This window comes from Cololabis saira, chromosome 7 (assembly GCF_033807715.1).
Source record: "Cololabis saira isolate AMF1-May2022 chromosome 7, fColSai1.1, whole genome shotgun sequence".
Lineage (NCBI taxonomy): Eukaryota > Metazoa > Chordata > Actinopteri > Beloniformes > Belonidae > Cololabis > Cololabis saira.
The window spans coordinates 120693-143022 of NC_084593.1; the positions used below are offsets into that span (position 1 = coordinate 120693).

General features: G+C 52.0%; 1 protein-coding gene across 1 annotated transcript in view; it reads right to left on the reverse strand.

Annotated features, from left to right (window-relative positions):
• The window catches only part of tgfbi (transforming growth factor, beta-induced), a gene marked incomplete at its 5' end in the record, with an annotated part of 82055 nt that overhangs the window by 24892 nt on the left and 34833 nt on the right, over positions 1-22330 (reverse strand). Inside the window, 6 exons of the mRNA XM_061726467.1 lie at positions 7528-7740; positions 9186-9327; positions 11984-12130; positions 13098-13322; positions 19840-19997; positions 20375-20439. Coding sequence (XP_061582451.1) covers positions 7528-7740; positions 9186-9327; positions 11984-12130; positions 13098-13322; positions 19840-19997; positions 20375-20439 — 950 coding nt within the window. The remainder of the gene's footprint in view (positions 1-7527; positions 7741-9185; positions 9328-11983; positions 12131-13097; positions 13323-19839; positions 19998-20374; positions 20440-22330) is intronic.

The following is a 22330-nucleotide window of genomic DNA, read 5'->3' on the forward strand; positions in this document are numbered from 1 at the left end:
CTGGTACTATAACTGGTACTACTGGTACTATAACTGGTACTACTGGTACTATAACTGGTACTATAACTGGTACTATAACTGGTACTACTGGTACTATAACTGGTACTACTGGTACTATAACTGGTACTACTGGTACTATAACTGGTACTACTGGTACTACTGGTACTACTGGTACTATAACTGGTACTACTGGTACTACTGGTACTATAACTGGTACTATAACTGGTACTACTGGTACTATAACTGGTACTATAACTGGTACTATAACTGGTACTACTGGTACTATAACTGGTACTACTGGTACTATAACTGGTACTATAACTGGTACTATAACTGGTACTATAACTGGTACTATAACTGGTACTATAACTGGTACTACTGGTACTATAACTGGTACTATAACTGGTACTATAACTGGTACTATAACTAGTACTACTGGTACTATAACTGGTACTACTGGTACTACTGGTACTATAACTGGTACTACTGGTACTATAACTGGTACTACTGGTACTATAACTGGTACTATAACTGGTACTACTGGTACTATAACTGGTACTACTGGTACTATAACTGGTACTACTGGTACTATAACTGGTACTATAACTGGTACTATAACTGGTACTACTGGTACTATAACTGGTACTACTGGTACTATAACTGGTACTATAACTGGTACTACTGGTACTATAACTGGTACTACTGGTACTATAACTGGTACTACTGGTACTACTGGTACTACTGGTACTATAACTGGTACTACTGGTACTATAACTGGTACTACTGGTACTATAACTGGTACTACTGGTACTATAACTGGTACTATAACTGGTACTACTGGTACTATAACTGGTACTACTGGTACTATAACTGGTACTATAACTGGTACTACTGGTACTATAACTGGTACTACTGGTACTACTGGTACTATAACTGGTACTATAACTGGTACTATAACTGGTACTATAACTGGTACTATAACTGGTACTATAACTGGTACTATAACTGGTACTACTGGTACTATAACTGGTACTACTGGTACTATAACTGGTACTATAACTGGTACTATAACTGGTACTATAACTGGTACTATAACTGGTACTATAACTGGTACTACTGGTACTATAACTGGTACTATAACTGGTACTACTGGTACTATAACTGGTACTATAACTGGTACTATAACTGGTACTATAACTGGTACTATAACTGGTACTACTGGTACTATAACTGGTACTACTGGTACTATAACTGGTACTATAACTGGTACTACTGGTACTATAACTGGTACTACTGGTACTATAACTGGTACTATAACTGGTACTATAACTGGTACTATAACTGGTACTATAACTGGTACTATAACTAGTACTACTGGTACTATAACTGGTACTATAACTGGTACTATAACTGGTACTATAACTGGTACTATAACTAGTACTACTGGTACTATAACTGGTACTACTGGTACTACTGGTACTATAACTGGTACTACTGGTACTATAACTGGTACTACTGGTACTACTGGTACTATAACTGGTACTATAACTGGTACTACTGGTACTATAAAGGGTACTACTGGTACTATAACTGGTACTATAACTGGTACTATAACTGGTACTACTGGTACTATAACTGGTACTATAACTGGTACTATAACTGGTACTACTGGTACTATAACTGGTACTACTGGTACTATAACTGGTACTACTAGTACTATAACTGGTACTACTGGTACTACTGGTACTATAACTGGTACTATAACTGGTACTATAACTGGTACTACTGGTACTATAACTGGTACTACTGGTACTATAACTGGTACTATAACTGGTACTATAACTGGTACTATAACTGGTACTACTGGTACTATAACTGGTACTACTGGTACTATAACTGGTACTACTGGTACTATAACTGGTACTATAACTGGTACTACTGGTACTATAACTGGTACTATAACTGGTACTATAACTGGTACTATAACTGGTACTACTGGTACTATAACTGGTACTATAACTGGTACTATAACTGGTACTATAACTGGTACTACTGGTACTACTGGTACTATAACTGGTACTACTGGTACTACTGGTACTATAACTGGTACTACTGGTACTATAACTGGTACTATAACTGGTACTATAACTGGTACTATAACTGGTACTATAACTGGTACTATAACTGGTACTATAACTGGTACTATAACTGGTACTACTGGTACTATAACTGGTACTATAACTGGTACTATAACTGGTACTATAACTGGTACTACTGGTACTATAACTGGTACTATAACTGGTACTACTGGTACTATAACTGGTACTACTGGTACTATAACTGGTACTATAACTGGTACTATAACTGGTACTATAACTGGTACTACTGGTACTATAACTGGTACTATAACTGGTACTATAACTGGTACTATAACTGGTACTATAACTGGTACTACTGGTACTATAACTGGTACTATAACTGGTACTATAACTGGTACTATAACTGGTACTATAACTGGTACTATAACTGGTACTATAACTGGTACTACTGGTACTATAACTGGTACTACTGGTACTATAACTGGTACTATAACTGGTACTATAACTGGTACTATAACTGGTACTATAACTGGTACTATAACTGGTACTACTGGTACTACTGGTACTATAACTGGTACTATAACTGGTACTACTGGTACTATAACTGGTACTATAACTGGTACTATAACTGGTACTATAACTGGTACTACTGGTATTATAACTGGTACTACTGGTACTATAACTGGTACTATAACTGGTACTATAACTGGTACTATAACTGGTACTATAACTGGTACTACTGGTATTATAACTGGTACTACTGGTACTATAACTGGTACTATAACTGGTACTATAACTGGTACTATAACTGGTACTATAACTGGTACTACTGGTACTATAACTGGTACTATAACTGGTACTACTGGTACTATAACTGGTACTACTGGTACTATAACTGGTACTATAACTGGTACTATAACTGGTACTACTGGTACTATAACTGGTACTACTGGTACTACTGGTACTATAACTGGTACTACTGGTACTATAACTGGTACTATAACTGGTCCTACTGGTACTATAACTGGTACTATAACTGGTACTATAACTGGTACTATAACTGGTACTATAACTGGTACTATAACTGGTACTACTGGTACTACTGGTACTATAACTGGTACTACTGGTACTATAACTGGTACTATAACTGGTCCTACTGGTTCTATAACTGGTACTATAACTGGTACTATAACTGGTACTATAACTGGTACTATAACTGGTACTACTGGTACTATAACTGGTACTATAACTGGTACTATAACTAGTACTATAACTGGTACTACTGGTACTATAACTGGTACTATAACTGGTACTACTGGTACTACTGGTACTATAACTGGTACTACTGGTACTATAACTGGTACTATAACTGGTACTATAACTGGTACTATAACTGGTACTACTGGTACTATAACTGGTACTATAACTGGTACTATAACTGGTACTATAACTAGTGATACTGGTACTATAACTGGTACTACTGGTACTATAACTGGTACTATAACTGGTACTATAACTGGTACTATAACTGGTACTACTGGTACTATAACTGGTACTATAACTGGTACTATAACTGGTACTATAACTGGTACTACTGGTACTATAACTGGTACTACTGGTACTATAACTGGTACTACTGGTACTACTGGTACTATAACTGGTACTATAACTGGTACTATAACTGGTACTACTGGTACTATAACTGGTACTATAACTGGTACTATAACTGGTACTACTGGTACTATAACTGGTACTATAACTGGTACTATAACTGGTACTACTGGTACTATAACTGGTACTATAACTGGTACTACTGGTACTACTGGTACTATAACTGGTACTACTGGTACTACTGGTACTATAACTGGTACTATAACTGGTACTACTGGTACTATAACTGGTACTACTGGTACTACTGGTACTATAACTGGTACTATAACTGGTACTACTGGTACTACTGGTACTATAACTGGTACTATAACTGGTACTACTGGTACTATAACTGGTACTACTGGTACTATAACTGGTACTATAACTGGTACTATAACTGGTACTATAACTGGTACTATAACTGGTACTACTGGTACTATAACTGGTACTATAACTGGTACTATAACTGGTACTACTGGTACTATAACTGGTACTACTGGTACTGTTGATGCTGGGACTACTGCTACTGGCCCCGGGTACCCAGCAGTACTAGCGGTACTAGCGGTACTAGCGGTACTAGCGGTGCTAGCGGTACTAGCGGTACTAGCGGTACTAGCGGTACTGGTCCTACCTGAGTCGGGGATGAGCAGTGTGTCTAACCCAGTTCCAGTACCAGTACCAGTACCAGTACCAGTTCCAGTACCAGTACCAATACCAGTTCCAGTACCAGCACCTACAGTACCAGTTCCAGTACCAATTCCAGTACCAGTACCAATTCCAGTACCAGTTCCAGTACCAGTACCAGTACCAGCACCTACAGTACCAGTACCAGTACCAGTACCAGTACCAGTTCCAGTACCAGTACCAGTACCAGTACCAGTACCAGTACCAGTACCAGTTCCAGTACCAGTACCAGTACCAGTACCAGTTCCAGTACCAGTACCAGTTCCAGTACCAGTACCAGTTCCAGTACCAGTTCCAGTACCAGTACCAGTACCAGTACCAGTTCCAGTACCAGTACCAGTTCCAGTACCAGTAACAGCACCTACAGTACCAGTTCCAGTACCAGTACCAGCACCAGTACCAGTACCAGTTCCAGCACCAGTACCAGCACCTACAGAACCAGTACCAGTTCCAGTACCAGTTCCAGTACCAGTTCCAGTACCAGTTCCAGTACCAGTACCAGTACCAGTACCAGCACCTACAGTACCAGTACCAGTACCAGTTCCAGTACCAGTACCAGCACCAGTACCAGTACCAGTACCAGTACCAGTACCAGTACCAGTACCAGCACCTACAGTACCAGTACCAGTACCAGTACCAGTACCAGTTCCAGTACCAGTTCCAGTACCAGTACCAGTACCAGTTCCAGTACCAGTACCAGTTCCAGCACCTACAGAACCAGTACCAGTTCCAGTACCAGTTCCAGTACCAGTTCCAGTACCAGTACCAGTACCAGTACCAGCACCTACAGTACCAGTACCAGTTCCAGTACCAGTACCAGCACCAGTACCAGTACCAGTTCCAGCACCAGTACCAGCACCTACAGAACCAGTACCAGTACCAGTTCCAGCACCAGTACCAGCACCTACAGAACCAGTACCAGTACCAGCACCAGTACCAGTACCAGTACCAGCACCTACAGTACCAGTACCAGTACCAGCACCAGTACCAGTACCAGTAACAGTACCAGTACCAGTACCAGCACCTACAGTACCAGTACCAGCACCTACAGTACCAGTACCAGTACCAGTACCAGTACCAGTTCCAGTACCAGTACCAGTACCAGTACCAGTTCCAGTACCAGTACCAGTTCCAGTACCAGTACCAGTTCCAGTACCAGTACCAGTTCCAGTACCAGTACCAGCACCAGTACCAGTACCAGTTCCAGCACCAGTACCAGCACCTACAGAACCAGTACCAGTTCCAGTACCAGTACCAGCACCAGTACCAGTACCAGTTCCAGCACCAGTACCAGCACCTACAGAACCAGTACCAGTTCCAGTACCAGTACCAGCACCAGTACCAGTACCAGTTCCAGCACCAGTACCAGCACCTACAGAACCAGTACCAGTTCCAGTTCCAGTACCAGTTCCAGTACCAGCACCTACAGTACCAGTACCAGTACCAGTACCAGTTCCAGTACCAGCACCTACAGTACCAGTACCAGTACCAGTTCCAGTACCAGTACCTACAGTACCAGTACCAGTACCAGTTCCAGTACCAGTTCCAGTACCAGTTCCAGTACCAGCACCTACAGTACCAGTACCAGTACCAGTTCCAGTACCAGTACCAGTACCAGTACCAGTACCAGTTCCAGTACCAGTTCCAGTACCAGTACCAGTACCAGCACCTACAGTACCAGTACCAGTACCAGTACCAGTACCAGTTCCAGTACCAGTTCCAGTACCAGTACCAGTACCAGTAACAGTTCCAGTACCAGTACCAGTTCCAGTTCCAGTACCAGTACCAGTAACAGTTCCAGTACCAGTTCCAGTACCAGTTCCAGTACCAGCACCTACAGTACCAGTACCAGTACCAGTTCCAGTACCAGTACCAGTACCAGTAACAGTTCCAGTACCAGTACCAGTTCCAGTTCCAGTACCAGTACCAGTAACAGTTCCAGTACCAGTTCCAGTACCAGTTCCAGTACCAGCACCTACAGTACCAGTACCAGTACCAGTACCAGTTCCAGTACCAGTACCAGCACCAGTACCAGTACCAGTACCAGTACCAGTACCAGTACCAGCACCTACAGTACCAGTACCAGTACCAGTACCAGTACCAGTTCCAGTACCAGTTCCAGTACCAGTACCAGTACCAGCACCTACAGAACCAGTACCAGTACCAGCACCAGTACCAGTACCAGTACCAGTACCAGTACCAGTTCCAGTACCAGTACCAGTACCAGTTCCAGTACCAGTTCCAGTACCAGCACCTACAGTACCAGTACCAGTACCAGTACCAGTACCAGTTCCAGTACCAGTACCAGTACCAGTTCCAGTACCAGTACCAGTACCAGTTCCAGTACCAGTACCAGTACCAGTTCCAGTACCAGTACCAGTACCAGTACCAGTACCAGTACCAGTACCAGTACCAGCACCAGTACCAGTACCAGTTCCAGCACCAGTACCAGCACCTACAGAACCAGTACCAGTTCCAGTACCAGTTCCAGTACCAGTTCCAGTACCAGCACCTACAGTACCAGTACCAGTACCAGTTCCAGTACCAGTACCAGCACCAGTACCAGTACCAGTAACAGTACCAGTACCAGTACCAGCACCTACAGTACCAGTACCAGCACCTACAGTACCAGTACCAGTACCAGTACCAGTACCAGTTCCAGTACCAGTACCAGTTCCAGTACCAGTACCAGTTCCAGTACCAGTACCAGTTCCAGTACCAGTTCCAGTACCAGTACCAGTACCAGTTCCAGCACCAGTACCAGCACCTACAGAACCAGTACCAGTTCCAGTACCAGTACCAGCACCAGTACCAGTACCAGTTCCAGCACCAGTACCAGCACCTACAGAACCAGTACCAGTTCCAGTACCAGTTCCAGTACCAGTTCCAGTACCAGTTCCAGTACCAGCACCTACAGTACCAGTACCAGTACCAGTTCCAGTACCAGTACCAGTACCAGTACCAGTTCCAGTACCAGTCCCAGTACCAGTACCAGTACCAGTAACAGTTCCAGTACCAGTACCAGTTCCAGTTCCAGTACCAGTACCAGTACCAGCACCTACAGAACCAGTACCAGCACCTACAGAACCAGTACCTGAGTCGGGGATGAGCAGCGTGTCGATGTAGTGCAGAACTCCGTTGGTTCCCAGCTGGTCCTTCTTGGTGACGACGGCCATCTTGTTGAGGGTCATGTGACTCCCGTCACAGCCGACCTCCAGCACGGTTCCCTGCAGCGTCTCCATGGGGGAGCCCGACACGATGGACTCGGAGCAGTGCAGGTTCCTCAGCACGTGGTAGTTCAGCAGGTCTGGGGGGAGAACCAGAACCAGGTCAGGACCAGGACCAGGACCAGGACCAGGACCAGGGTCAGGACCAGGACCAGGACCAGGGTCAGGACCAGGACCAGGACCAGGACCAGGGTCAGGACCAGGACCAGGACCAGGACCAGGACCAGCACCAGGACCAGCAAGACCCGTCGGGGGAGGAACCCTAGGACTGGGGTAGTGGAGCCGTGACCATGACTAGCGTAGCTGGGACTAGTGTAGCCGGGACTAGCGTAGCTGGGACTAGCGTAGCCGGGACTAGCGTAGCTGGGACTAGCATAGCTAGCGTAGCTGGGACTAGCGTAGCCGGGACTAGCATAGCCGGGACTAGCGTAGCTAGCGTAGCCGGGACTAGCGTAGCCGGGACTAGCATAGCTAGCGTAGCCGGGACTAGCGTAGCCGGGACTAGCGTAGCTGGGACTAGCGTAGCCGGGACTAGCGTAGCCGGGACTAGCGTAGCCGGGACTAGCATAGCTAGCGTAGCCGGGACTAGTGTAGCCGGGACTAGCATAGCCGGGACTAGCATAGCTAGCATAGCCGGGACTAGCATAGCTCCCCCGTCGGGGGAGGAACCCTAGGACTGGCGTAGTGGAGCCGTGACCACGACTAGCATAGCCGGGACTAGCGTAGCTGGGACTAGCGTAGCCGGGACTAGCATAGCTAGCGTAGCCGGGTCTAGCGTAGCCGGGACTAGCGTAGCTGGGTCTAGCGTAGCCGGGACTAGCGTAGCCGGGACTAGCATAGCTAGCGTAGCCGGGACTAGCGTAGCCGAGACTAGCATAGCCGGGACTAGCGTAGCTAGCGTAGCCGGGACTAGCGTAGCCGGGACTAGCGTAGCCGGGACTAGTATAGCTAGCGTAGCCGGGCGTAGCCGGGCGTAGCCGGGCGTAGCCGGGCGTAGCCGGGACTAGCGTAGCCGGGACTAGCGTAGCTGAGACTAGCGTAGCCGGGACTAGCGTAGCCGGGACTAGCATAGCTAGCGTAGCCGGGACTAGCGTAGCCGAGACTAGCATAGCCGGGACTAGCGTAGCTAGCGTAGCCGGGACTAGCGTAGCCGGGACTAGCATAGCCGGGACTAGCGTAGCTAGCGTAGCCGGGACTAGCGTAGCCGGGACTAGCATAGCTAGCGTAGCCGGACTTGAGGCAGGTTTCTGTAAGGTTTTTTTTCTGTAAAACAAACATCGGGTAAAACAGTTTTAATTCAGTAAAATCACCTTTCACCTTTTGGGACTAGCGTAGCTGGGACTAGCGTAGCTGGGACTAGCGTAGCGGGTATCCCGACCCACCTATCCCAGGCCGGCGAGGGAACAGTAACAGTAAAACAGTTTTAATTAAATTAAAATCACCTTTCAGGGCCACCGGGTCCCCCAGGATCCGGTTCAGGGTTAGGGTTAATCGGGTAAAACAGTTTTAATTAAATTAAAATCACCTTTCAGGGCCACCGGGTCCCCCAGGATCCGGTTCAGGGTTTCCGGCGGGATCTTCTCGAAGGCCTCGTTGGTCGGAGCGAACACGGTGTAGTGACCGTCGCTCTCCAGCAGGGAGGTGAGTCCGGCAGCAGCCAGGGCCGTCTGGGGGGGCAGGAGAACCGGTTAGAGGGGGGACCAGGTCTGGACCCGGTTAGAGGGGGGACCAGGTCTGGACCCGGTTAGAGGGGGGACCAGGTCTGGTAGACCAGGTCTGAGGGGGACCAGGTCTGGACCAGGTCTGGGGGGGGACCAGGTCTGGGGGGGGACCAGGTCTGGACCAGGTCTGAGGGGGGACCAGGTCTGGACCCGGTTAGAGGGGGGACCAGGTCTGGTAGACCAGGTCTGAGGGGGACCAGGTCTGGACCCGGTCTGGACCAGGTCTGAGGGGGGACCAGGTCTGGACCCGGTTAGAGGGGGGACCAGGTCTGGACCCGGTTAGAGGGGGGACCAGGTCTGGTAGACCAGGTTTGAGGGGGACCAGGTCTGGACCCGGTTAGAGGGGGGACCAGGTCTGGTAGACCAGGTTTGAGGGGGGACCAGGTCTGGTAGACCAGGTTTGAGGGGGACCAGGTCTGGACCCGGTTAGAGGGGGGACCAGGTCTGGACCCGGTTAGAGGGGGGACCAGGTCTGGTAGACCAGGTCTGAGGGGGACCAGGTCTGGACCCGGTCTGGACCAGGTCTGAGGGGGGACCAGGTCTGGACCCGGTTAGAGGGGGGACCAGGTCTGGTAGACCAGGTCTGGACCCGGTTAGAGGGGGGACCAGGTCTGGTAGACCAGGTTTGAGGGGGACCAGGTCTGGACCCGGTTAGAGGGGGGACCAGGTCTGGACCCGGTTAGAGGGGGGACCAGGTCTGGTAGACCAGGTCTGGACCCGGTTAGAGGGGGGACCAGGTCTGGTAGACCAGGTCTGAGGGGGACCAGGTCTGGACCCGGTCTGGACCAGGTCTGAGGGGAACGAACGATTGAACGAACCAACCAACGATCGAAAAAACAAACGAATGATCGAACAAACAAACGATCGAACGAACGAACGAAGGAACGAACAGACGATTGAACAAATGAACGAACGATCGAATAAAAGAACAAACGATCGAACGAATGAACGAACAGATGATTGAACGAACCCAACCAACCAAGAAACCAACGAATGATCGAACGGATGAAGGATCAAACAAAGAACAAACGAACGATCGAACGATCAAACAAAAGAACGAACGATCAAACGAACGAATGAACGAACGAACGATCGAACGAACGAACAAATGAACAAACTATCGAACGAACGAATGAATGAACAAACGATCGAACGAACGAACGAATGAACAAACGATCGAACGAACGGACGAACGAAGGAACGAACGATCGAACGAACGAACGAACGAACGAACGAACGAACGAATGGATGAAAGAACGAACGAACGAAGGAACAAACAGACGATTGATCGAACGAATGAACAAACGAACGATCGAACGAACGAACAAACGATCGAACAAAAGAACGAACGATCGAACAAAAGAACGAACAATCGAACGAACGAACGAACGAACGAACGAACGAACGAACGAACGAACGAATGAAAGAACGAACAAACGAGCAAACAAACGAATGAACAAACGATCGGACAAACAAATGAACGAACAGATGATTGAACGAACCAAAAAACCAAGAAACCAACGAATGATCGAACGAATGAACAAAAGAACGAACGATCAAACAAACGAACGAACGAACGAACGATCGGACGATTGAACAAACGATCGAACAAAAGAACGAACGAACGAACGATTGAACAAACAAACAAACCAAAGAACGGACCAATAAACACAACAATGTCCAGGACGCACTCATCTGTCTGGGGGGACCAGGTCTAGACCAGGTCTAGACCAGGTCTAGGACTCACCCGTAGCGTCTCCAGGTCGTCGTCGATGAAGGACATGATGTCGTTGGAGACGGCCGTGATGACTCGGTCCAGACCAGACCTGGTCCCCCCTCAAACCAGGTCTGGTCTGAGGGGGGACCAGGTCTGATGTGGTCTGATGTGGACTCACCCGTAGCGTCTCCAGGTCTGAGGGGGGACCAGGTCTGATGTGGACTGATGTGGACTCACCCGGAGCGTCTCCAGGTCTGAGGGGGGACCAGGTCTGGTCTGGTCTGATGTGGACTCACCCGGAGCGTCTCCAGGTCTGAGGGGGGACCAGGTCTGATGTGGTCTGATGTGGACTCACCCGTAGCGTCTCCAGGTCTGAGGGGGGACCAGGTCTGATGTGGTCTGATGTGGACTCACCCGGAGCGTCTCCAGGTCTGAGGGGGGACCAGGTCTGATGTGGACTCACCCGGAGCGTCTCCAGGTCTGAGGGGGGACCAGGTCTGGTCTGGTCTGATGTGGACTCACCCGGAGCGTCTCCAGGTCTGAGGGGGGACCAGGTCTGATGTGGACTCACCCGGAGCGTCTCCAGGTCTGAGGGGGGACCAGGTCTGATGTGGACTCACCCGGAGCGTCTCCAGGTCTGAGGGGGGACCAGGTCTGATGTGGTCTGATGTGGACTCACCCGGAGCGTCTCCAGGTCTGAGGGGGGACCAGGTCTGATGTGGACTCACCCGGAGCGTCTCCAGGTCTGAGGGGGGACCAGGTCTGATGTGGACTCACCCGGAGCGTCTCCAGGTCTGAGGGGGGACCAGGTCTGATGTGGTCTGATGTGGACTCACCCGGAGCGTCTCCAGGTCTGAGGGGGGACCAGGTCTGATGTGGACTCACCCGTAGCGTCTCCAGGTCGTCGTCCACGTCGATGAAGGACATGATGTCGTTGGACACGGCCGTGATGACCCGGTCCACCACGTGGACGATCCCGTTGGTGGCGTGTTGGTCCGGTTTGATCAGCCGGGCACAGTTCACCGTCACGATCTGGGGGGACAGGATCCTGATCAGGACCAGGTCTGGACCTGCAGGTCTGGATCTGGACCCTAGTGGTCCCTAGAGGACCTGCAGGTCTGGATCTGGACCCTAGTGGTCTGTAGAGGACCTGCAGGTCTGGATCTGGACCCTAGTGGTCTGTAGAGGACCTGCAGGTCTGGATCTGGACCCTAGTGGTCTGTAGAGGACCTGCAGGTCTGGATCTGGACCCTAGTGGTCCCTAGAGGACCTGCAGGTCTGGATCTGGACCCTAGTGGTCTGTAGAGGACCTGCAGGTCTGGATCTGGACCCTAGTGGTCTGTAGAGGACCTGCAGGTCTGGATCTGGACCCTAGTGGTCCCTAGAGGACCTGCAGGTCTGGATCTGGACCCTAGTGGTCTGTAGAGGACCTGCAGGTCTGGATCTGGACCCTAGTGGTCTGTAGAGGACCTGCAGGTCTGGATCTGGACCCTAGTGGTCTGTAGAGGACCTGCAGGTCTGGATCTGGACCCTAGTGGTCTGTAGAGGACCTGCAGGTCTGGATCTGGACCCTAGTGGTCTGTAGAGGACCTGCAGGTCTGGATCTGGACCCTAGTGGTCCCTACAGGACCTGGTCCTGGTTCTGGTCCTGGTTCTGGGTCCTAGTGCCTACCCCGTTGCTGTAGTGGTGGATCTGGTCCCTACAGGACCTGGTTCTGGTTCTGGTTCTGGTTCTGGGCCTACCCCGTTGCTGTAGTGGTGGATCTGGTCCCTACAGGACCTGGTTCTGGTTCTGGTTCTGGTTCTGGGCCTACCCCGTTGCTGTAGTGGTGGATCTGCACCCTAGTGCTGGGTCCTAGTGCCTACCCCGTTGCTGTAGTGGTGGATCTGCACCCTAGTGCTGGGTCCTAGTGCCTACCCCGTTGCTGTAGTGGTGGATCTGCACCCTAGTGGTCCCTACAGGACCTGGTTCTGGTTCTGGTCCTGGTTCTGGGCCTACCCCGTTGCTGTAGTGGTGGATCTGCACGCCTGCGTTCTGGTTCTGGGTCCTAGTGCCTACCCCGTTGCTGTAGTGGTGGATCTGCACGCCTGCGTCCTGGTACATGGAGGGGAACGAGGCTCCGTGCTTTAGCTCCTCCGACGTTAGCCGCCGGTTCACCATGTGGTAGTGCAGCGCGTTGAGCAGCTCGATGTTCACGTTGCTCACCAGCGCGTCCAGGATCTCCTGCAGGGGCGGAGTCAGAGGTAGAGGGGCGGGGTTAGAGGTAGAGGGGCGGAGTTAGAGGTAGAGGGGCGGAGTCAGAGGTAGAGGGGCGGAGTTAGAGGTAGAGGGGCGGGGTTAGAGGTAGAGGGGCGGAGTCAGAGGTAGAGGGGCGGGGTTAGAGGTAGAGGGGCGGAGTTAGAGGTAGAGGGGCGGGGTTAGAGGTAGAGGGGCGGAGTTAGAGGGGCGGAGTCAGAGGTGGAGGGGCGGAGTTAGAGGGGCGGAGTCAGAGGTGGAGGGGCGGAGTTAGAGGTAGAGGGGGCGGAGTTAGAGGTAGAGGGGCGGGGTTAGAGGTAGAGGGGCGGAGTTAGAGGTGGAGGGGCGGGGTTAGAGGTAGAGGGGCGGAGTTAGAGGTAGAGGGGCGGAGTTAGAGGTAGAGGGGCGGGGTTAGAGGTAGAGGGGCGGAGTTAGAGGTGGAGGGGCGGGGTTAGAGGTAGAGGGGCGGAGTTAGAGGTAGAGGGGCGGAGTTAGAGGTAGAGGGGCGGGGTTAGAGGTAGAGGGGCGGAGTTAGAGGTAGAGGGGCGGAGTTAGAGGTAGAGGGGGGGAGTTAGAGGTAGAGGGGCGGGGTTAGAGGTAGAGGGGCGGAGTTAGAGGTAGAGGGGCGGAGTTAGAGGTAGAGGGGCGGAGTTCGGTGAGTTGAGGTCACGGTGAGGTCACGGAGAGGTCACGGTGATGAGGTCACGGTGATGAGGTCACGGTGATGAGGTCACGGTGATGAGGTCACGGTGAGGTCACGGTGAGGTCACGGTGATGAGGTCACGGTGAGGTCACGGTGAGGTCACGGTGATGAGGTCACGGTGAGGTCACGGTGATGAGGTCACGGTGATGAGGTCACGGTGAGGTCACGGTGAGGTCACGGTGAGGTCATGGTGAGGTCACGGTGATGAGGTCACGGTGAGGTCACGGTGATGAGGTCACGGTGATGAGGTCACGGTGAGGTCACGGTGATGAGGTCACGGTGATGAGGTCACGGTGATGAGGTCACGGTGATGAGGTCACGGTGATGAGGTCACGGTGAGGTCACGGTGATGAGGTCACGGTGAGGTCACGGTGATGAGGTCACGGTGATGAGGTCACGGTGATGAGGTCACGGTGATGAGGTCACGGTGATGAGGTCACGGTGAGGTCACGGTGAGGTCACGGTGATGAGGTCACGGTGATGAGGTCACGGTGAGGTCACGGTGATGAGGTCACGGTGATGAGGTCACGGTGAGGTCACGGTGAGGTCACGGTGAGGTCACGGTGATGAGGTCACGGTGATGAGGTCACGGTGAGGTCACGGTGATGAGGTCACGGTGATGAGGTCACGGTGAGGTCACGGTGATGAGGTCACGGTGATGAGGTCACGGTGAGGTCACGGTGAGGTCACGGTGAGGTCACGGTGAGGTCACGGTGATGAGGTCACGGTGATGAGGTCACGGTGATGAGGTCACGGTGAGGTCACGGTGAGGTCACGGTGAGGTCATGGTGAGGTCACGGTGATGAGGTCACGGTGAGGTCACGGTGATGAGGTCACGGTGATGAGGTCACGGTGATGAGGTCACGGTGATGAGGTCACGGTGATGAGGTCACGGTGAGGTCACGGTGATGAGGTCACGGTGATGAGGTCACGGTGATGAGGTCACGGTGATGAGGTCACGGTGAGGTCACGGTGAGGTCACGGTGATGAGGTCACGGTGATGAGGTCACGGTGAGGTCACGGTGATGAGGTCACGGTGATGAGGTCACGGTGAGGTCACGGTGAGGTCACGGTGAGGTCACGGTGAGGTCACGGTGATGAGGTCACAGTGATGAGGTCACGGTGAGGTCACGGTGAGGTCATGGTGAGGTCATGGTGAGGTCACGGTGAGGTCACAGTGATGAGGTTACGGTGATGAGGTCACGGTGAGGTCATGGTGAGGTCACGGTGAGGTCACGGTGAGGTCATGGTGAGGTCACGGTGAGGTCACGGTGATGAGGTCACGGTGATGAGGTCACGGTGATGAGGTCACGGTGAGGTCACGGTGAGGTCACGGTGATGAGGTCACGGTGAAGTCACAGTGAGGTCACGGTGAGGTCATGGTGATGAGGTCACAGTGATGAGGTCACGGTGAGGTCACGGTGAGGTCATGGTGAGGTCACGGTGAGGTCACGGTGAGGTCATGGTGATGAGGTCACGGTGAGGTCATGGTGAGGTCACGGTGAGGTCACGGTGAGGTCATGGTGAGGTCACGGTGAGGTCACGGTGATGAGGTCACGGTGATGAGGTCACGGTGATGAGGTCACGGTGAGGTCACGGTGAGGTCACGGTGATGAGGTCACGGTGAGGTCACGGTGATGAGGTCACGGTGATGAGGTCACGGTGATGAGGTCACGGTGATGAGGTCATGGTGATGAGGTCACGGTGATGAGGTCACGGTGAGGTCACGGTGGTGAGGTCACGGTGGTGAGGTCACGGTGAGGTCACGGTGAGGTCACGGTGAGATCACGGTGATGAGGTCACGGTGAGGTCACGGTGATGAGGTCACGGTGATGAGGTCACGGTGGTGAGGTCACGGTGAGGTCACGGTGAGGTCACGGTGAGGTCACGGTGATGAGGTCACGGTGATGAGGTCACGGTGAGGTCACGGTGAGGTCACGGTGAGATCACGGTGATGAGGTCACGGTGAGGTCACGGTGATGAGGTCACGGTGATGAGGTCACGGTGATGAGGTCATGGTGAGGTCACGGTGAGGTCACGGTGATGAGGTCACGGTGATGAGGTCACGGTGATGAGGTCACGGTGAGGTCACGGTGAGGTCACGGTGATGAGGTCACGGTGAGGTCACGGTGATGAGGTCACGGTGATGAGGTCACGGTGAGGTCATGGTGATGAGGTCATGGTGATGAGGTCACGGTGATGAGGTCACGGTGAGGTCACGGTGATGAGGTCACGGTGGTGAGGTCACGGTGAGGTCACGGTGAGGTCACGGTGAGGTCACGGTGATGAGGTCACGGTGATGAGGTCACGGTGAGGTCACGGTGAGGTCACGGTGAGATCACGGTGATGAGGTCACGGTGATGAGGTCACGGTGAGGTCACGGTGATGAGGTCACGGTGGTGAGGTCACGGTGAGGTCACGGTGAGGTCACGGTGAGGTCACGGTGATGAGGTCACGGTGATGAGGTCACGGTGAGGTCACGGTGAGGTCACGGTGAGATCACGGTGATGAGGTCACGGTGAGGTCACGGTGATGAGGTCACGGTGAGGTCACGGTGATGAGGTCACGGTGATGAGGTCACGGTGAGGTCACGGTGATGAGGTCACGGTGATGAGGTCACGGTGAGGTCACGGTGAGGTCACGGTGAGGTCACGGTGATGAGGTCACGGTGATGAGGTCACGGTGATGAGGTCACGGTGATGAGGTCACGGTGATGAGGTCACGGTGAGGTCACGGTGAGGTCATGGTGAGGTCACGGTGAGGTCACGGTGAGGTCATGGTGATGAGGTCACGGTGATGAGGTCACGGTGATGAGGTTACGGTGATGAGGTCACGGTGAGGTCATGGTGAGGTCACGGTGAGGTCACGGTGAGGTCATGGTGAGGTCACGGTGAGGTCACGGTGATGAGGTCACGGTGATGAGGTCACGGTGATGAGGTCACGGTGAGGTCACGGTGAGGTCACGGTGATGAGGTCACGGTGAAGTCACAGTGAGGTCACGGTGAGGTCACGGTGATGAGGTCACGGTGATGAGGTCACGGTGAGGTCACGGTGAGGTCACGGTGAGATCACGGTGATGAGGTCACGGTGAGGTCACGGTGAGGTCACGGTGAGGTCATGGTGATGAGGTCACGGTGAGGTCATGGTGAGGTCACGGTGAGGTCACGGTGATGAGGTCACGGTGATGAGGTCACGGTGATGAGGTCACGGTGATGAGGTCACGGTGATGAGGTCACGGTGAGGTCACGGTGAGGTCACGGTGAGGTCACGGTGATGAGGTCACGGTGATGAGGTCACGGTGAGGTCACGGTGATGAGGTCACGGTGAGGTCACGGTGAGGTCATGGTGATGAGGTCACGGTGAGGTCACGGTGAGGTCACGGTGAGGTCACGGTGATGAGGTCACGGTGATGAGGTCACGGTGATGAGGTCACGGTGAGGTCACGGTGATGAGGTCACGGTGATGAGGTCAAGGTCACGGTGATGAGGTCACGGTGATGAGGTCACGGTGAGGTCACGGTGAGGTCATGGTGATGAGGTCACGGTGAGGTCACGGTGATGAGGTCACGGTGATGAGGTCACGGTGATGAGGTCACGGTGATGAGGTCACGGTGAGGTCACGGTGAGGTCATGGTGATGAGGTCACGGTGATGAGGTCACGGTGAGGTCACGGTGAGGTCACGGTGATGAGGTCACGGTGATGAGGTCACGGTGATGAGGTCACGGTGAGGTCACGGTGAGGTCATGGTGATGAGGTCACGGTGAGGTCACGGTGATGAGGTCACGGTGATGAGGTCACGGTGAGGTCACGGTGATGAGGTCACGGTGATGAGGTCACGGTGATGAGGTCACGGTGATGAGGTCACGGTGATGAGGTCACGGTGATGAGGTCACGGTGAGGTCATGGTGATGAGGTCACGGTGAGGTCACGGTGAGGTCACGGTGATGAGGTCACGGTGAGGTCACGGTGATGAGGTCACGGTGATGTCACGGTGAGGTCACGGTGAGGTCACGGTGAGGTCACGGTGATGAGGTCACGGTGAGGTCACGGTGATGTCACGGTGATGAGGTCACGGTGAGGTCACGGTGATGAGGTCACGGTGATGTCACGGTGAGGTCACGGTGAGGTCACGGTGATGTCACGGTGATGAGGTCACGGTGAGGTCACGGTGAGGTCACGGTGATGAGGTCACGGTGAGGTCACGGTGAGGTCATGGTGATGAGGTCACGGTGATGAGGTCACGGCGAGGTCACGGTGAGGTCACGGTGATGAGGTCACGGTGAGGTCACGGTGATGAGGTCACGGTGGTGAGGTCACGGTGATGAGGTCACGGTGAGGTCACGGTGAGGTCGCGGTGAGGTCACGGTGATGAGGTCACGGTGAGGTCACGGTGAGGTCGCGGTGAGGTCACGGTGATGAGGTCACGGTGAGGTCACGGTGAGGTCACGGTGATGAGGTCACGGTGAGGTCACGGTGAGGTCACGGTGATGAGGTCACGGTGAGGTCGCGGTGAGGTCACGGTGAGGTCGCGGTGAGGTCACGGTGATGAGGTCACGGTGAGGTCACGGTGATGAGGTCACGGTGAGGTCACGGTGATGAGGTCACGGTGATGAGGTCACGGTGATGAGGTCACGGTGATGAGGTCACGGTGAGGTCACGGTGATGAGGTCACGGTGAGGTCACGGTGAGGACACGGTGAGGTCACGGTGAGGTCACGGTGAGGTCACGGTGATGAGGTCACGGTGAGGTCACGGTGAGGTCGCGGTGAGGTCACGGTGATGAGGTCACGGTGATGAGGTCACGGTGAGGTCACGGTGAGGTCACGGTGAGGTCACGGTGATGAGGTCACGGTGAGGTCACGGTGAGGTCACGGTGATGAGGTCACGGTGAGGTCACGGTGATGAGGTCACGGTGGTGAGGTCACGGTGATGAGGTCACGGTGATGAGGTCACGGTGATGAGGTCACGGTGAGGTCACGGTGAGGTCACGGTGAGGTCACGGTGAGGTCACGGTGAGGTCACGGTGAGGTCACGGTGAGGTCACGGTGATACGTGGTCAAATCAGCTGCTCCTAAATTCCTCGTGCGCTTCTATTCCAGTCTTTACGGTAAATGAATGAATGAATGCGGCTCAAAAACGGAAAGATATTTATTTACGAAATTGTATTTCAACTTTATTTTCAAAATTTCGACTTTATTCACAAAATTTCGACTTTATTCACGAAAGAAATATATGAAAAACAATATGTGCATTACCTCAAACTCAGAACTTCAATTCTTTCTGTTTCATTAATTTACCGTAAAGACTTTAATAGAAGCACACATGAAAGTAGGAGCAGCTGATTTTACCACGTAAGTACGAATGACGGCTAGCTGGACCGCCGTCGGCCGCTAGGCCTCACCACCGGTAACACCGGCCGTACTCACCACCGGTAACACCGTACTCACCACCGGTAACACCGTACTCACCACCGGTAACACCGTACTCACCACCGGTAACACCGTACTCACCACCGGTAACACCGGCCCGTACTAATAACCGGTAACACCGTACTCACCACCGGTAACGCCGGCCCGTACTCACCACCGGTAACACCGTACTCACCACCGGTAACACCGTACTCACCACCGGTAACACCGGCCCGTACTAATAACCGGTAACACCGTACTCACCACCGGTAACGCCGGCCCGTACTCACCACCGGTAACACCGTACTCACCACCGGTAACACCGTACTCACCACCGGTAACACCGTACTCACCACCGGTAACACCGTACTAATCACCGGTAACGCCGTACTCACCACCGGTAACGCCGCCCAGGCCTCGTTGCTCGGGGCGAAGAAGGTGAAGCTGCCGGGCCCCTCGATCTCGGGCCTCAGCTCGGCCCGGTCCGAGTACATCTGCGTGGTGGAGGCGCCGACCACGCCGAGCGTGTTGTAGATGTTCACCAGCGGCAGCGCTAAGGACACGGGAACGTACGGGAGACGGTTAGCGCAAGGCAGGGGAACAAATGTTTGAGAGTGAAGATTTGTTTTTATTGTGCACTTCGAGAAAAAAGTCAAAATGTAGAGAAAAAAGACGAAATGTATAGAATAATGTTGAAATACAATTTTGTGAATAAAGTCGAAATTTCATGAATAAAGTTCTCGAAGGTGAAGACGGGGTTTTCTCCACTCTGGCCGGAGTTTTCAGAAATGATGGTTTTTGGTGACTTTGAGCTTCGTTTTCGTGTAAACGAACGAACAAAACGCATGAAAACACCACCGTTTTTGCTACGTGGAAACTCAGATTCAGGTTCAGGTTCGTCCCTGAAACCAGAGAGGGGCGGAGTCGTACCGGCGGGGCAGCCCTTCTCTCCCGGGATCCTCTCGTACCCGGGACAGCACTCGTAGGTGATGACCCTGCAGGACGACACAGCACAGGGTTCGGGTTCAGAACCTGCTCTGGGAAACGAGCAGAGTCATCAGCGTAGGTTAGTTCTGTAGGAACAGAGCAGAGTCATCAGCGTAGGTTAGTTCAGGACTGTAGGAACAGAGCAGAGTCATCAGCGTAGGTTAGTTCTGTAGGAACAGAGCAGAGTCATCAGCGTAGGTTAGTTCTGTAGGAACAGAGCAGAGTCATCAGTGTAGGTTAGTTCTGTAGGAACAGAGCAGAGTCATCAGCGTAGGTTAGTTCTGTAGGAACAGAGCAGAGTCATCAGCGTAGGTTAGTTCTGTAGAAACAGAGCAGAGTCATCAGTGTAGGTTAGTTCTGTAGGAACAGAGCAGAGTCATCAGTGTAGGTTAGTTCTGTAGAAACAGAGCAGAGTCATCAGCGTAGGTTAGTTCTGTAGGAACAGAGCAGAGTCATCAGTGTAGGTTAGTTCAGGACTGTAGGAACAGAGCAGAGTCATCAGCGTAGGTTAGTTCTGTAGGAACAGAGCAGAGTCATCAGCGTAGGTTAGTTCAGGACTGTAGGAACAGAGCAGAGTCATCAGTGTAGGTTAGTTCTGTAGGAACAGAGCAGAGTCATCAGCGTAGGTTAGTTCAGGACTGTAGGAACAGAGCAGAGTCATCAGTGTAGGTTAGTTCTGTAGGAACAGAGCAGAGTCATCAGCGTAGGTTAGTTCTGTAGGAACAGAGCAGAGTCATCAGCGTAGGTTAGTTCTGTAGGAACAGAGCAGAGTCATCAGTGTAGGTTAGTTCTGTAGGAACAGAGCAGAGTCATCAGCGTAGGTTAGTTCAGGACTGTAGGAACAGAGCAGAGTCATCAGTGTAGGTTAGTTCTGTAGGAACAGAGCAGAGTCATCAGTGTAGGTTAGTTCTGTAGGAACAGAGCAGAGTCATCAGCGTAGGTTAGTTCAGGACTGTAGGAACAGAGCAGAGTCATCAGTGTAGGTTAGTTCTGTAGGAACAGAGCAGAGTCATCAGCGTAGGTTAGTTCTGTAGGAACAGAGCAGAGTCATCAGCGTAGGTTAGTTCTGTAGGAACAGAGCAGAGTCATCAGCGTAGGTTAGTTCTGTAGGAACAGAGCAGAGTCATCAGCGTAGGTTAGTTCTGTAGGAACAGAGCAGAGTCATCAGCGTAGGTTAGTTCTGTAGGAACAGAGCAGAGTCATCAGCGTAGGTTAGTTCAGGACTGTAGGAACAGAGCAGAGTCATCAGCGTAGGTTAGTTCTGTAGGAACAGAGCAGAGTCATCAGCGTAGGTTAGTTCTGTAGGAACAGAGCAGAGTCATCAGTGTAGGTTAGTTCTGGACTGTAGGAACAGAGCAGAGTCATCAGCGTAGGTTAGTTCTGTAGGAACAGAGCAGAGTCATCAGCGTAGGTTAGTTCTGTAGGAACAGAGCAGAGTCATCAGTGTAGGTTAGTTCTGTAGGAACAGAGCAGAGTCATCAGCGTAGGTTAGTTCTGTAGGAACAGAGCAGAGTCATCAGCGTAGGTTAGTTCTGTAGGAACAGAGCGGTGTCATCAGTGTAGGTTAGTTCTGTAGGAACAGAGCAGAGTCATCAGTGTAGGTTAGTTCTGTAGGAACAGAGCAGAGTCATCAGTGTAGGTTAGTTCAGGACTGTAGGAACAGAGCAGAGTCATCAGCGTAGGTTAGTTCAGGACTGTAGGAACAGAGCAGAGTCATCAGCGTAGGTTAGTTCTGTAGGAACAGAGCAGAGTCATCAGTGTAGGTTAGTTCTGTAGGAACAGAGCAGAGTCATCAGTGTAGGTTAGTTCAGGACTGTAGGAACAGAGCAGAGTCATCAGCGTAGGTTAGTTCAGGACTGTAGGAACAGAGCAGAGTCATCAGCGTAGGTTAGTTCTGTA